This window comes from Dendropsophus ebraccatus, chromosome 4 (genome assembly GCF_027789765.1).
Source record: "Dendropsophus ebraccatus isolate aDenEbr1 chromosome 4, aDenEbr1.pat, whole genome shotgun sequence".
NCBI lineage: Eukaryota > Metazoa > Chordata > Amphibia > Anura > Hylidae > Dendropsophus > Dendropsophus ebraccatus.
Genome location: NC_091457.1, coordinates 77,324,933 through 77,338,568, shown reverse-complemented (window position 1 = coordinate 77,338,568; position 13,636 = coordinate 77,324,933). Strand labels below are relative to the sequence as shown.

At 40.7% G+C, this 13,636-nt stretch overlaps 1 protein-coding gene across 3 annotated transcripts in view; it reads left to right on the top strand.

Annotated features, from left to right (window-relative positions):
- The window catches only part of LOC138789732 (sulfotransferase 2B1-like), a 39,982-nt gene that overhangs the window by 12,781 nt on the left and 13,565 nt on the right, over window positions 1-13,636 (top strand). For 2 of the 3 annotated variants that reach the window (XM_069968512.1, XM_069968513.1), the window contains exons 2-3: window positions 1,310-1,453; window positions 12,643-12,851. In XM_069968512.1, the coding sequence (XP_069824613.1) occupies window positions 1,315-1,453; window positions 12,643-12,851 (348 nt within the window). In that variant the 5' untranslated portion in view covers window positions 1,310-1,314. Of the gene's footprint in view, window positions 1-943; window positions 1,222-1,309; window positions 1,454-12,642; window positions 12,852-13,636 lie in introns of those variants that run through there. The other variant, XM_069968511.1, reaches the window with a different exon arrangement.

The window sequence follows — 13,636 nt, the reverse complement described above, 5'->3', positions numbered from 1 at the left end:
TCTACACCTGCTTCAGATTTTTGTACTTAACTCACCTTAGCTTTGTAAATCCGGCACAATGCTTGGGGGCAGGGATTTTTATTATATTTGATAACTAAATAAGAAACTCCAAGCTCAGCCTACCGCTATATACCACCTACACAAGCTTCATGCTAATAAATGAGAACTCTATATAACATATAGAATATTATAATAAATAATTAGTATAGCTATCAAATAAAAACATGTGAACATGAAGGGAGGAGGGTATATGGTTAATGGGACAGCAACACAATACGAGGTATTGGTATTGTAGTGCAATGCAACAAAATAGCGGTATTTATTTTTATTTGATTGCAATATTAATAAAGATTTATTATAGCATTCTATATTCAGGACTTTTATGTTAGTTTTTTTTTTAGCATAGAGCTCATGTAGGTGTAGTATTTTATATGCCTTAAGGCCACATTCTGACGTACACATGCATCTGAAACCTTGCCCCCATGTGTTTACCAGTAGCTGTGCAATGCTGCTGGGATGGATTAGCATGTGAGAACACAGCCCTTGCATGCCATGTAAAAAGAAATAGTTTTAAAGATGCAGTTTTTTTTATGTATTCATGGCAGCAAATCAGGAAACCAGCAAAAATGCAGCGTCAGCCGTCTACTTATTCCCTTATTATGGTCCACACCTAAATATTGCATCACTAAACCTGATGCAAACCTGAACATTAATGGCTCTAGGGTGTTCTACTGCAGACCTAGATTTCCCAGGAATCGCATGTATAAATGAATGTCTAAACCCCAAATAGCCATATATAATGAAATAATACACATTGTGGGGCTGATAAGCAGTCAGGGAGGGAGCAACCTATTAGGTAAATCTATCAATGTCCTGTTCTGAAGCAGGAAACAGAAGCATCTGTGCAGCAATGAAAGGATGTAAGTAAAAAGCAGGGTCACGTGAGAGTGTAACAAGAAGACATAGTTCTGCTTATGTCACAGGGAGGCAGTGAAAGCCTTACAGACATCTGACTGGAGCCAGGGCAGGATTCTGTAGCACCCCCCTCCCAGCGCTCTTACTATATGCATACATCAAGCAGAGCTCTAGACAAAACTCCTAGTCACCAACCTACTACCATAGGAGACAGAGAGCTGAGATCACCAAATAAGCAGACACAGAAGTTGTGTAAAGAATTCTTAAAGGAAGCGGAAAAGACATAGCACGCTGAAAGCTTCTGAGGTAGGAAGTTTAAAAAAAAAGCCAGAATTTGTAACTAGGACAGGAAGGTTGGTGTGCATTTCCTATATAAACTTTTGCTCTTCTTTAGTTACTATGGACAGAATGGATGTCACTGAAGAATTTGCTGGTATTCAACTACCGGGACATCTTCACACCCCAGAGTCTCTGCAGTACGCCCAGGAATTCGAATTCAGGGAAGGTGACGTGGTGATTGTTACATACCCCAAATCAGGTAAGTTTAATATATGCGGGAATTGCATCAGTAATAATTTCCTAGTTCATATCATGTTTATTATAAAAATCAGCAGGGGGCGGAGGTGAACCACTATGTCAGCGGAAGGAATATTTTCCCAGGAGCAGGAAAGCCAGGCTGTTCCAATGCTGTCTGCATATACAGGTTGTTTTAATGCAGCTTGTATTGGCTATGGCACAGGCAGCATACAGGCTGTCACTTACTATTATTGTACTAATAACTAGTGATGACATGTAGCTAGATACACCAAAGCTACCTTTATACATGGAAGTGTTTCCGCTACAACATCCATAGTGCTGCATGTACACATTTGGATAGCGCCATCCTCTGGTATATTGTATATTGAGATCCTCAGCCCTTCAACCTCATCTAAGTGTTTTACTCAACTATTTAAAAAGGCAAAAGCAAACGACTGAAAATTTCCAAATATTTCTGCCTAATAAGGGAGTAACTCCAATAGCTGAATACTATGGCATTGCAGGTTATATAGGTTAGCCTGGCTTCAGACGGCTGTTTTTACCATGTATTATCTATCTTAGTTTAGGGACACATTTTATGAATGAACATAATTGTAAAAAAAATAAAAAATAAAAAACATATAATTTGGTTATTGAAAATTATTTAAAGGGGTAATTCAATTGTTTTGTATTAACTGGTACCAGAGATTTGTATTTTACTTTTATAAAAAAAAAAAAAAACTCAAGTAATCCAGTACTTATCAGCTGCTGTATGTCCTGCAGAAAGTGTTTTCTTTCCAGTCTGGAGTACAGGATTTCCATGTGGAGTTGCTACTGCTCTGGACAGTTCCTGACATGGCCACTGAGCACAACATAGAGCACTGTGTCAGACTGAAAAGAATACACTACTTCCTGCAGGACATACAGCAGCTGATAAGTACTGGAAGACTTGAGCAGTAGCAACTCCACATGGAAATCCTCTACTGTACTCCAGACTGGAAAGAATACACCACTTTCTGCAGGACATAGAGCAGCTAATAAATAGTGTGAAACTTGAGATATTTTAATAGAAGTACATTTCAAATTTCTGTCACTTTCTGGCCCCAGTTGCTTTGAAAGAATCTTTCTTTCGCTGAACTAGCCCTTTAACCCATAGCTGCACCAGGACGTTACTGAACGTCCTGGTGCTGCTAGGGGAGTCCAGAGGGGGGTCGCGCGGCGACCCTGCTCTGAACTGGCGCAATCCCGGGTACTATATGTAGCCCAGGACCGCGGCTATTAGCTGGCACGGTCCGATCGTCGTGCTTTCGGCTGCTGCAATTGAGAGCAATAGAGTGCCTATCTCATGGATCTATGCAGTATATCTATACTGCATAGATCTCAATGAAAGATCAACATACTTATACTAGAAGTCCCCCATGAATAATCGTCCCATGGAATAGAAGGCAACGATCAGCCAACATCGTTCATGTCAGCTGATCGTTGCAGTCGTTTGTGTTTCAAACGTGTTGAAAAACAAACGACTGTGATGGCAGCGATCTGCTGCCATTGCTCCATAAAATAGGAGTGGTGGCAGCAGATCGCCACTATCCTCTATAGACTGCCCAGGCGATCTAGCGATCACACGGGCAGCCCCCCCCCCCCCCACAGCTCCTCGCTGCCCCTCCCGCACCCACCCGCTTGCTGCTGCCACGTGTAACAGCGGTGGCAGAGAGCGGGGATTGAGGAGCAAACGAGCGCTGACAGCGCTTGTTTGCTCCTCACAGTCAGCCCGTGGAATAGGGCTTTAAAGGACAACTCCCGAGGGACCCCCTTCCCCCCCCCCACAGCTCCTCGCGGCCCCTCCCGCACCCACCCGCTTGCTGCTGCCACATGTAACAGCGGTGGCAGAGAGCGGGGATTGAGGAGCAAACGAGCGCTGACAGCGCTTGTTTGCTCCTCACAGTCAGCCCGTGGAATAGGGCTTTAAAGGACAACTCCCGAGGGACCCCCTTCCCCCCCCAAAAAAAAAACACAGACACACACAGACACCATACTCACATCCCTCTGGTGACGAACGCCACTCGATTCGCCTGCCGTCCAGAGATGTCTCTTACTTCCGGGTCCAGGGGATGGAAAAGGCTGCCAGTGCGCTTGCACACCGGCAGCCTTTTCATTTGCTGGAGCACATCAAGGGCTGAGAAAGCTGGAAGCCATGTGATGTGCTCCAGCCAATGAAAAGGCTGCTGGTGCGCATGTGCACCAGCAGCCTTTTCTCTCCCATTCACTTTCCATGAAGACGCTGAGGAGGAAGAAGACCCGGACCGCCCCCCGACTCTGACGTCGTCGTCTCAAGATGGCACCCGGGAGAAGAGGACGGTGACGACCGTAATAGGTAATGTATAATTTCTTTAACTTCCGGGGGAAGGGGGCCAGACCGGGTATTTAACCACATTACAAAGTTATATAACTTTGTAATGTGTGTTAAATAAGCAAAAAAAAATTTTTTCGGTGGAGTTGTCCTTTAAGTCGTTTGCTTTTTAACATGTTAAAAGACAATGATCAACCGACATCATTCATGTCGGCTGATCGTTGTCTTCTATTACACAAGTCAATTATCGTCTGTAACCGCTGATGTCGACTGAATACAACCGATAATCGTTTCGTGTAATAGGGCCCTAAGTGCTGTTAAAAACAGCTCAGACAAGATGGCAGCCCTTATAACAATGTTCAAAAAGTAAAATAAAAAAATAAGTCAGAAAATAGAAACAGATTGGAATAAAGATCGGATTGGAATAAAATTGGGATTGGCAAAAATACTATACATATAGCCAGAGTAACCTCTAGAAAAAACAAAGTTCACGCAGCACTCTGGTTCAGAAGAATCCTGCTGGGTGCCTGCTGTCACATCTTGGTCCAGAGTAACCTCTATATATAACGTCAGCATATCAAATACAATTTTCCATGCACAATAATACTGCAAATACCTAAATACAATAGTCATACCAGTACCAATACCAGTTTATTAGATGCAAATATATCTACGTATATTACCATAGGGCTATTTTCAGACATCTATTTTTGGCCATTTGATGGTCGCCTTTTTACAATGACTGTCGTATTTTTAGAAATAACAGCCATCATTATAAAATAATGACCATTAGTTAGAATCAAAATGACGTTTGTCCTTAAAGGTGGCAGTCAAATGGCGGGTCCCGTATCGTGGTGCTCCGGTCCCCGGTGCCCGGCCGCTTTCTGGTGTCTGACGTGGGCTTGAGACGTGACGTCTCAAATCCGCTCAGCCAGTTTGTGACGAAGGCAGGAACCGTTTCAAGTCCGCTTAGATCCCGAGGGACGTCGTTTCCCTCAGCCACCTCCTCCCCGTCCAGATCCCAAAATAGCCCCCACGCTGGAGTACCCCTTTAATATGTTCACAAGCTTACATTTTATGTTTACATTGCAACTGTTTTTATTAATGATTTCATGTTTTTAGAAGAACTATGAACCAACCAATGGTAACACTTCCCGGGACTTTTTGAAAGGTGTATTCCTGGTCTTTTTACTGTATAAATAGTGGACTTATTGATGTGATACTGATCTGATACAGAGGTCCTATCTCAAAATGCTTTATCTGACAATAAGAGAGTGTTTTTGACTGCACTACCACTACTCCCATCTGTAAGATGGGGGCATACAACTGCTGATCAGCGCCTAGATGTCCAAAAACTGCCGTACGATTGTACCTCTGACATGCTATCCTCCTTTTATGTTTTTTTTTTTTTTTTTTTTAAGTCAATGGAAAATGCATAAAAACTGATGCACACAAATGCCTCCTGTTTTTCCCCCAATTAAACCAACAGTAAAAACGCGGTGTGAACCCAGCCTTACCAGACCTGCTTCAGTTTAAAAGGAAACACTATTGCATGATAGCCTGCAGTGAATTGGCACATCAGACACAGACTATGCGCTAAACCTCAAGTGTAAAACCAGACAGTCTGAAGTGTTTTCTTTTAATGAACATCCTGGCAAGTTTCCTTTATGTCTATGTGGTTAATTTAGAGCTCTGTATAATGTTCACATTAGTAAAAGGCTCTTCGTGTGTGGTGTAAGTTGGCATAGTGGCAGAAAAGAGAAAAGTATGCCCTTGTATACGACTCCATGCCTGCGGTGCGCCACATTGAAAAGACAAAACATAATCTACTAATGACTAAGCTTGGCCCATTCCTCAAACATGTCATTTTATTTTGTCAGTTAAATTGAATGAGCCCATCACAGGTCCCCTACTTATGTGAACATACCATAGAAAAACCTGAGGTATTAAATTCATTTGATGATGTGCAGAGATTTCTGTTGTTGGAAATATGAAATTGGATCTATGAGGAGGATTAATAAAGACCGGTATCTCACATGCAGGTGTTAACAAAATCCCCTGCCAAGGCACAGGCATACAGGATCTATGCAGAAGTGCACACCTCTACAAAAATTCGGGTACATTGGAGCTCCTGTACTCTATCAGTGAAATCTACGCCAGCTCGTAGCTTGCATAGTTTTCAATAACAGTTTACTGAGACTTCCAGTTCCAGCGCGCACAGGATGGCAGCACTGTGAAGGAGCTCCCACAGTAACTCGCTATAGACTCGGCTCCCAGCTGTTACCCGTTACCACGGTAAATACCAGAGCACCTGACATACTCCTCTACCCGTTAGGGACATGGAGAAACAACAGCAGCGCGCTGGGAAGCAACACAGAGCCCCCTCTTCCTCTATACCTCTCCCACAGAGGGAGAAAACAAAATCCAAGATGGCTGTGTCTCCTCACACAGCAGTGCAGCACATCACCACAGGAGACACAAATATAAATCATTCACCTCCTGCTTCTTCTGAAATGGTCACAAATGACCCCAACACTGAATCTTTTATTCCTGGACTGTCTATTTCCTGTAAATCACTAGCCATAGAAGTGGCCAAAATAATACCAGACATTACTGCTTCCTTGGAAGCCACTATAATGACCTCACTATCTGCTATACAGGGAGACATTTCTCATCATACCTCCCAAATACATGAATTAGAAGAGCGCCTAGGGTTAGTGGAGGATGAACTAGCCACGACTAAATCTAAGCTACAAACAACTATGAAACTTACAGCAACATTAAGGGACAAGACAGATGATCTAGAAAATAGATCAAGACGGAGTAACCTTCGCATAATAGGTCTGCCTGAAAGCATACCACTGTCACAATTATCCATCATCTGTACCTCAGAATTACCACAGACCCTAGGTTTACAAGGCTCTTGTCAAGTAGAAAGGGCACATCGTATAGGCCCTCCAGCAAACACTTTAACCTCTTCCAAAAAGGCGACTACTAACAAACCGAGACAAGTGATAGTCAAATATCTTAATTATGCAGATAAAGCTGCTATTTTACAGGCGTTTAGGAAAATGAAAACTGAAGTTCTTATAAGAGGTCACAAAATTCTGATATTCAATGACTATTCTGCTACAGTAGTCCAAAAACGAAAAGCATTTGCACCAATATGTACGGCTCTAGTACAGCAGCAAATTAGATTTGGACTCCTCTTCCCTGCTATTCTAAAAGTCTTCAAATCAGATGGATCTACCAGTGTATACCAGACCCCCGAAGAAGCTTTGTCTCTCCTAGAGAATTTGAGAGACCCGACTTCTGCTACTCCTCCTGGGGATAAGAACAAGAGATGACGTCTTGATAGTCCTACATCTCCTTCAGCAGATATGGAGTGATGAACTATACTGACTAACATGTCTAACAAGAGTCATCATCTTACTTCAGATATTTATTTGTATCTCCTATTCCTTTATATTCCATCATTTTCACCCTTTACTTATGCTCCTCCTATTCTACTATGACTTCCTAAGGTTTCACCTTAAAGAAAGAGTTTTCCTTTACCAAATTAGTCATGGCATTTGTTTACTTGTACAAATCCTGCTTGAATAGGAAAATGTATAGGAAGAGATATTGCTATGTAGTATTATTGATATTAGCGAGTTACGTTTTCTCGCCATGTTTCTATTTGTTTTCTATTTCTTCTTTTTCTTGTATCTTTCTATTTTCTCACCAGGCTATATGCCTGCTCGGAGTCAGCGAATACTCCGTATGTTTCTGTGTGAAAAAAGTGAAGTCTTATACCAACTTTCTTTCGCTTATTTAGTTGTAAGATTTAGATATATTGCAATATTATTGCTATACTGCTCTCTATATATATATTATGTAAGGTTTTTTTCAGTTTTTATGCTCTCAGGTCTAATTGTAACATGAGTCTCTCATCTATATTTTTCTTATCTCTACTACTGCTGTGTGCTCTTGGGGTGCCTGCCTCTTATCACTTCATCCGCTCCTGGCTTTTATGAAAATCGTTTCTTGGAATGTAAAAGGTTTGCGCTCTCCTTCCAAAAGAGCGTTCATCCTTAAACACCTTAGAAGACTGGGAGCGGATGTAGCGTTATTACAGGAATCTCATTTGTCTGAATCAGATTATGTTAGAATGAAAAGGTTTTGGGTAGGTGAAGTCTTTGGATCTCCTGCTGAAAATAGGAAGCGTGGTGTAGTAACTCTTATTCATAGAAATTTTGTCCACTCTATTGTTTCTCAAACCTCAGACTCAGAAGGGAGATTTCACCAAATGGTTTTGGATACTCCATCTGGACATATAAGCTTATATAATGTTTATGGCCCTAATAACAGACGAGCTCCATTTTTCCAACACTTAGAATCGTCCCTTCTTCAAGATGGTGAATCCAAAATAATAGTAGGAGGTGACCTCAATACAGTTTTACACCCGCATGAAGATAGGAAACGTTCCACTCCTCTGACAAGGGCTAAAAAAGTGGAAAGGGCGCCATAGGGTGATAACGTAAACAACAGATTGTAGGTCGAACAAGCTAATAATAAAACTGCTCACCTGATGGTGTTGTGCTAAGAACACAACACCTGTATGCACTATCAGTGAAGAGAGAGGTAGTAGCCGTAGCAGCCAGGCTCCAAGGGTAGATGCCGAGATCCCAAGCCAGGAGATCAGGGAATGGAGAATGGTAGATGGAAGTGTCGGATCCTCGGGGTAGGCGGGGACCACAGGAGCCAGAATGACGGCGCTTCACGGCTTCAGGTTTAATGAAGTAAAACGATGAATTTTAATGGTCTCATAAACAACGCGTTTCGAGGCATAAATTGCCCCTTTGTCAAGTAGGAGAGACATCCATGTCTCTCCTACTTGACAAAGGGGCAATTTATGCCTCGAAACGCGTTGTTTATGAGACCATTAAAATTCATCGTTTTACTTCATTAAACCTGAAGCCGTGAAGCGCCGTCATTCTGGCTCCTGTGGTCCCCGCCTACCCCGAGGATCCGACACTTCCATCTACTCCTCTGACAAGGAATTCTCCTCCTCCTGAATTATTTTTAACAAATTTGTTATCTAGTACTCATCTAGTGGATTCCTGGCGTCATCTTCATCCTGAAGAAAGAGAATTTTCTTTTTTCTCACATTCTCAGATGGCTTGGTCCAGACTTGACTATATGTTAGTCTCACAGGGAGCCTTCAGCCTACTAGATGACTCTGTCATAAATGATATGGTTATATCTGACCATTCTCCGATTACTTTAACCCTACGTGATTCTTACCCTAAAGGAACAGACATTATTTGGAGATTTCCAGCAGTTTTAGCTTCAGATGAAGTCTTCAAAAATCTTCTTAAAAAATGGTGGTCACAGTTTTGCGACACTAATTCGCAACATACCACAACTCCTATACTGTTCTGGGAAACTGCCAAAGCTGTACTAAGAGGCAATATAATCTCTTATCTCTCTGCACGTAAAAAAGAAGCAACCACCTCTTACAACACTCTTACTACTAAACTTCGTAATGCATACACTACCTTCTTATCTTCTGAACAAAATAAATTCCTTTGGTGTAAAGGAATTCGAATTAGCTCAAGAAATACTTAATAATTTATATAAAGATCACTATTTTTCTCGTATTTATAAATATGGTAATAAAACAGGAAAATTATTAGCTAACTTAGCAAAGAGTAAACGCCCTATTTCCCATATCAAAAATATGAAAGATCATAATGGTTTATTACATTCTGATCCAAAAACTATTTCTAATATTCTTCAAAAATTTTACCGATCCCTTTACTCCTCTCTGATCTTATAGATCCTTTAGCGGGTCAACAGTTTCTCCAGTCTCTGAATCTTCCCAAATTGGATGAATCTTCTCTGGCATCATTAAATGCCCCCATCTCTCCTGAGGATATCTCTAAAACAATATCTTCCCTTCATAATAATAAAACACCAGGGCCAGATGGATTTAGTGGAGAATTTTATAAAGTTCTAAATACTGATCTGGTTCCAACTCTCCAAAAAGTATATCAACATATAATAGATAATAAATGCATGTTACCTTCAGGGGAAATGGCCTATATTAGATTACTCCATAAACAAGGGAAAGATCCACAACTTCCATCCTCATATCGGCCTATTTCTCTTATAAATCAAGATTTAAAAATTCTTACGAAAATTATGGCTGACCGGCTTGCTTTATTTCTCCCTATGTTGATTAGTAGCCACCAAGTTGGCTTTATAAAGGGCCGCTCAGCGATAACTCATATTAGGACAGTTCTAACCGTACAGGAAGTAGGGAACGACGAAGGGAAAATCCAAACCATTCACCAGGACTGCTTGCCTTAGACGCTGAAAAGGCATTTGATAATCTTAACTGGGAATGGATGGATATGACCCTCTCTCGTTATGGCATTACAGGACCTTTTAAAGATCTTATCTCTACCATATACAATAACCCAATAGCTCGCATTCATACACCTCGATTCTTGTCTGACACTTTCCCAATCCTTAATGGAACCAGACAAGGTTGCCCAATGTCCCCCCTTCTTTTTGATTTAGCATTAGAGCCCTTAATTAGATTTCTTCTCCTCACACCTGAATTTAAAGGCATTCAAGTAGGCAATGAAGAAGTACGTATAGCTTGCTTCGCTGATGACACCTTATTATTCCTAGAAAATCCCACATCACACATCCCTGGTGTTTTAAAAATCTTGAAAAACTTTGGCTCATTTTCTGGTTTTAAAATTAATATTACTAAAAGCCAATTGTTACCCTTAATACCACACTTGGCTCCCCATATTTACCCTGAATGTATAGGTATAGCAAAACAACACCTTTTATATTTAGGAATTAAAATTGGACATACCCCTTCTTCTCTCTACTCATTAAATTATATCCCAATCTTCCAAAAAATAGAACAAGAACTTGATAGGTGGAAAAATTTACCCCTTTCAATCTTAGGCCGTATTCATCTTATTAAGATGATGTCATTTGCTAAATTATTGTATCCCTTACAAATGATCCCCTTACTACTAAAACATAAGGATATTTCTCGACTCAGATCAGCCTTTACCAAATTTATTTGGAGGTCAAAATGACCGAGAATAGCATATGATACTCTCAGCCTCCCCAAACATAAAGGTGGTGCTAAATTCAATAAAATCAGATTCTATAATTTGGCCTCCATTTTCAGACACATCAGAGACTGGATTAACGGTACTTCTTTCTTTTCTAATTATTCCTTGGAGTCTGCTCTTTCTTCTCCTTGGCCTTTGGCTTCGCTTCTTCACTTCTCTATTTCAGAACTACCCTCACATTTAAAACACAATGTTATTATCGCTGATACCGTTGCCACATGGAAAGCTTTAAGTTTTTCCCATTATGGGACAATCCCCTCTTTCTACATGGTAACATCAATCCTGACTATATGGTATGGAAACAAAAACAAATCACTCACTTAAGTAACTTATTGGACTCAGAAAAGGGAGAGTTGTTATCTTGTGAAAAATTTAGAGACATGTATGATATCCCTCCCCATCACCAGGTTTTATTTGAACAACTGTGTTCTTTTGCTATTAATTAAATCTTGTGCGAAGGCAGAAAAAACTAATGATTTTGATTTTCTATGCTCCAATTCTTCTCCCACCTTATCTCTTTCACAAATATACCGTAGGATATGTGTTGATTCCTTACACAAATCTCCTCCCCCTTTTCTTCGGAAATGGGCTGCAGAAATACAAACAGATAATTTGGAACAAAAATTGCTAAATAGCATCCGATATGTTACTGCAGCCACTCCCAGTGTGAAATTGAGGGAAATCCACTTCCGGCTACTCCATAAGGCAATTTACGCTTTTAACTTTTCTTACTCCACCATGCCAGATGATTTCTTGACATATTGTCCAAAATGTAAAGAACCTAGTGCAGATTTATTACACTGTGTTTGGTCTTGTTCTCAAATTCAGACATACTGGCAATTAGTACAAACCTTTATTCAGAATACATGGAATGAATCCATACCTCTAACTCTACTCAGTTATGTTTTTCATGTTGTGGTGGCCGGGAATGGAGATCCCTCTGAAAAACCTATAGCCTCAAAATGTATTCATCTTACTCTGTTATTGGCCTTAAAAGGCTTACTAAACCACTGGATCTCTGACACACTTCCCACTATTTCTGAACTAACAACCTCGCTTAAAGAAACTCTTCATTGGGAAATGCTTTTTCTCATAAAGGTTATGTCACAGGAGGAGAGGGAAGCTGTTATAAAACACTTTTGTAATACTGTTTGGTATCAGATGGCGGAGGCAAGGGGCACCCTAGGAGTACTCAGAGTTCCTTAATTATATTAAAGATAGAGATTCTCTACAGGATCTACATTTCTTTCGATCCTGTAGAGCATTAATTTTTTTTCTTTAGATTCCATTGTTTTTTATAGCAAAATTGTTTTCAAACTTACTATATTGTATCCTATTTATGTCTTCCTTTGATATGTAACTGTATTGTTATAGATAACATTTGAAAAATCTAATAAAAATATTTGGAAAAAAAAAATAACAGTTTACCTCAGTGTACTGGCATAGATTGTGATAAATGCAGCATTTATGTACAACTGTGCCCACTGCCCCACCCTTACCCTACCTGTCTGGTGAGAATGGCACAGGTGGCAAAAATTCACATAGTGGTTATGCGAAAACTGTACAAATTCTTGCCACTAGAGCTGCTTTTTTTTAGCCCCACCCCACCCCCCCATATATTAGATATCCAGCGGCATGTCTTTGAGCTGTCAGGTCTATATCTTTAGAGTCATCTACTTTAATATCACTTTAATGTCATATTGTACCATTTTTTAGGAACCACTTGGATGCAAGAGATCGTCACTCTTATATATAGCAAGGGGGATCCAACAATAGCTACTTCTGTACCTAACTGGATGCGAGCTCCATGGTTGGAACATACATACTTTAAGGATACCATAAAAAATGAAGAAGGCCCCCGAATCATCACAACTCACCTCCCGAGTGATATACTGGCTCCAGCCCTGCAAAAGTCTAAAGCAAAGGTACATTGATTGATCCCGGCTTCCTTCCTATGACAAATGTTGGGGGAGAGAAGGATTGTCCATATTTGATTTCAGCCAGAATAAAGAATTTAGTAGATATCTCTTCAGCATGGACTGAGAAGTTTGTAGGTATATATACTTTATGCAGTGGTGTGAGATATGCTGTCAACTGCCCAGGCTGACTAGGATTGAATAGTTGGGTGCCGCCCTTGGCAGTCCTAGAAAACATGGATACAGACTATATAACCCATACAGACTAAGTAACAACCCATTAATGTGGTTGTCCAGCGCTACAAAAACATGGCCACTTTTCCCACTCTCTTGTCTCCAGTTCAGGTATTGTTTGCAAATAAGCTCCATTTACGTCAATGGAACTTAGTTTGAAATCCCACCCAATCAAGAGAGGAGGAAAAGTGACCATGTTTTTGTGGCGCTGGATAACCCCTTTAACTGTGGCCCGGCTCGGCTTGCCAGCCTGCTGCCTTTGAACTCTGTGCCGCTCTGAGTGCCTGGAAAGGTGGATCCAAGACCGGCACAGAGTTCAAAGGTAGCAGGCTGAAGAGCGCATCACTTTGCTAGTACTGTAAATTCGTTCATCACCAGTTACAATCTTTAGTAAGTAGATCAGATTAATACTTACACACTAATATTTATTGACACTTAAAGGGGTACTCCGGTGATCATGAAAGAAAAACAAATTTATTCATACATCTGTAGGGTGTGTCATTATATTGTCTTGTTGTGTTATTTTTTTTTTTAAACTCCCCTTTGTAGCCCCCATGTAC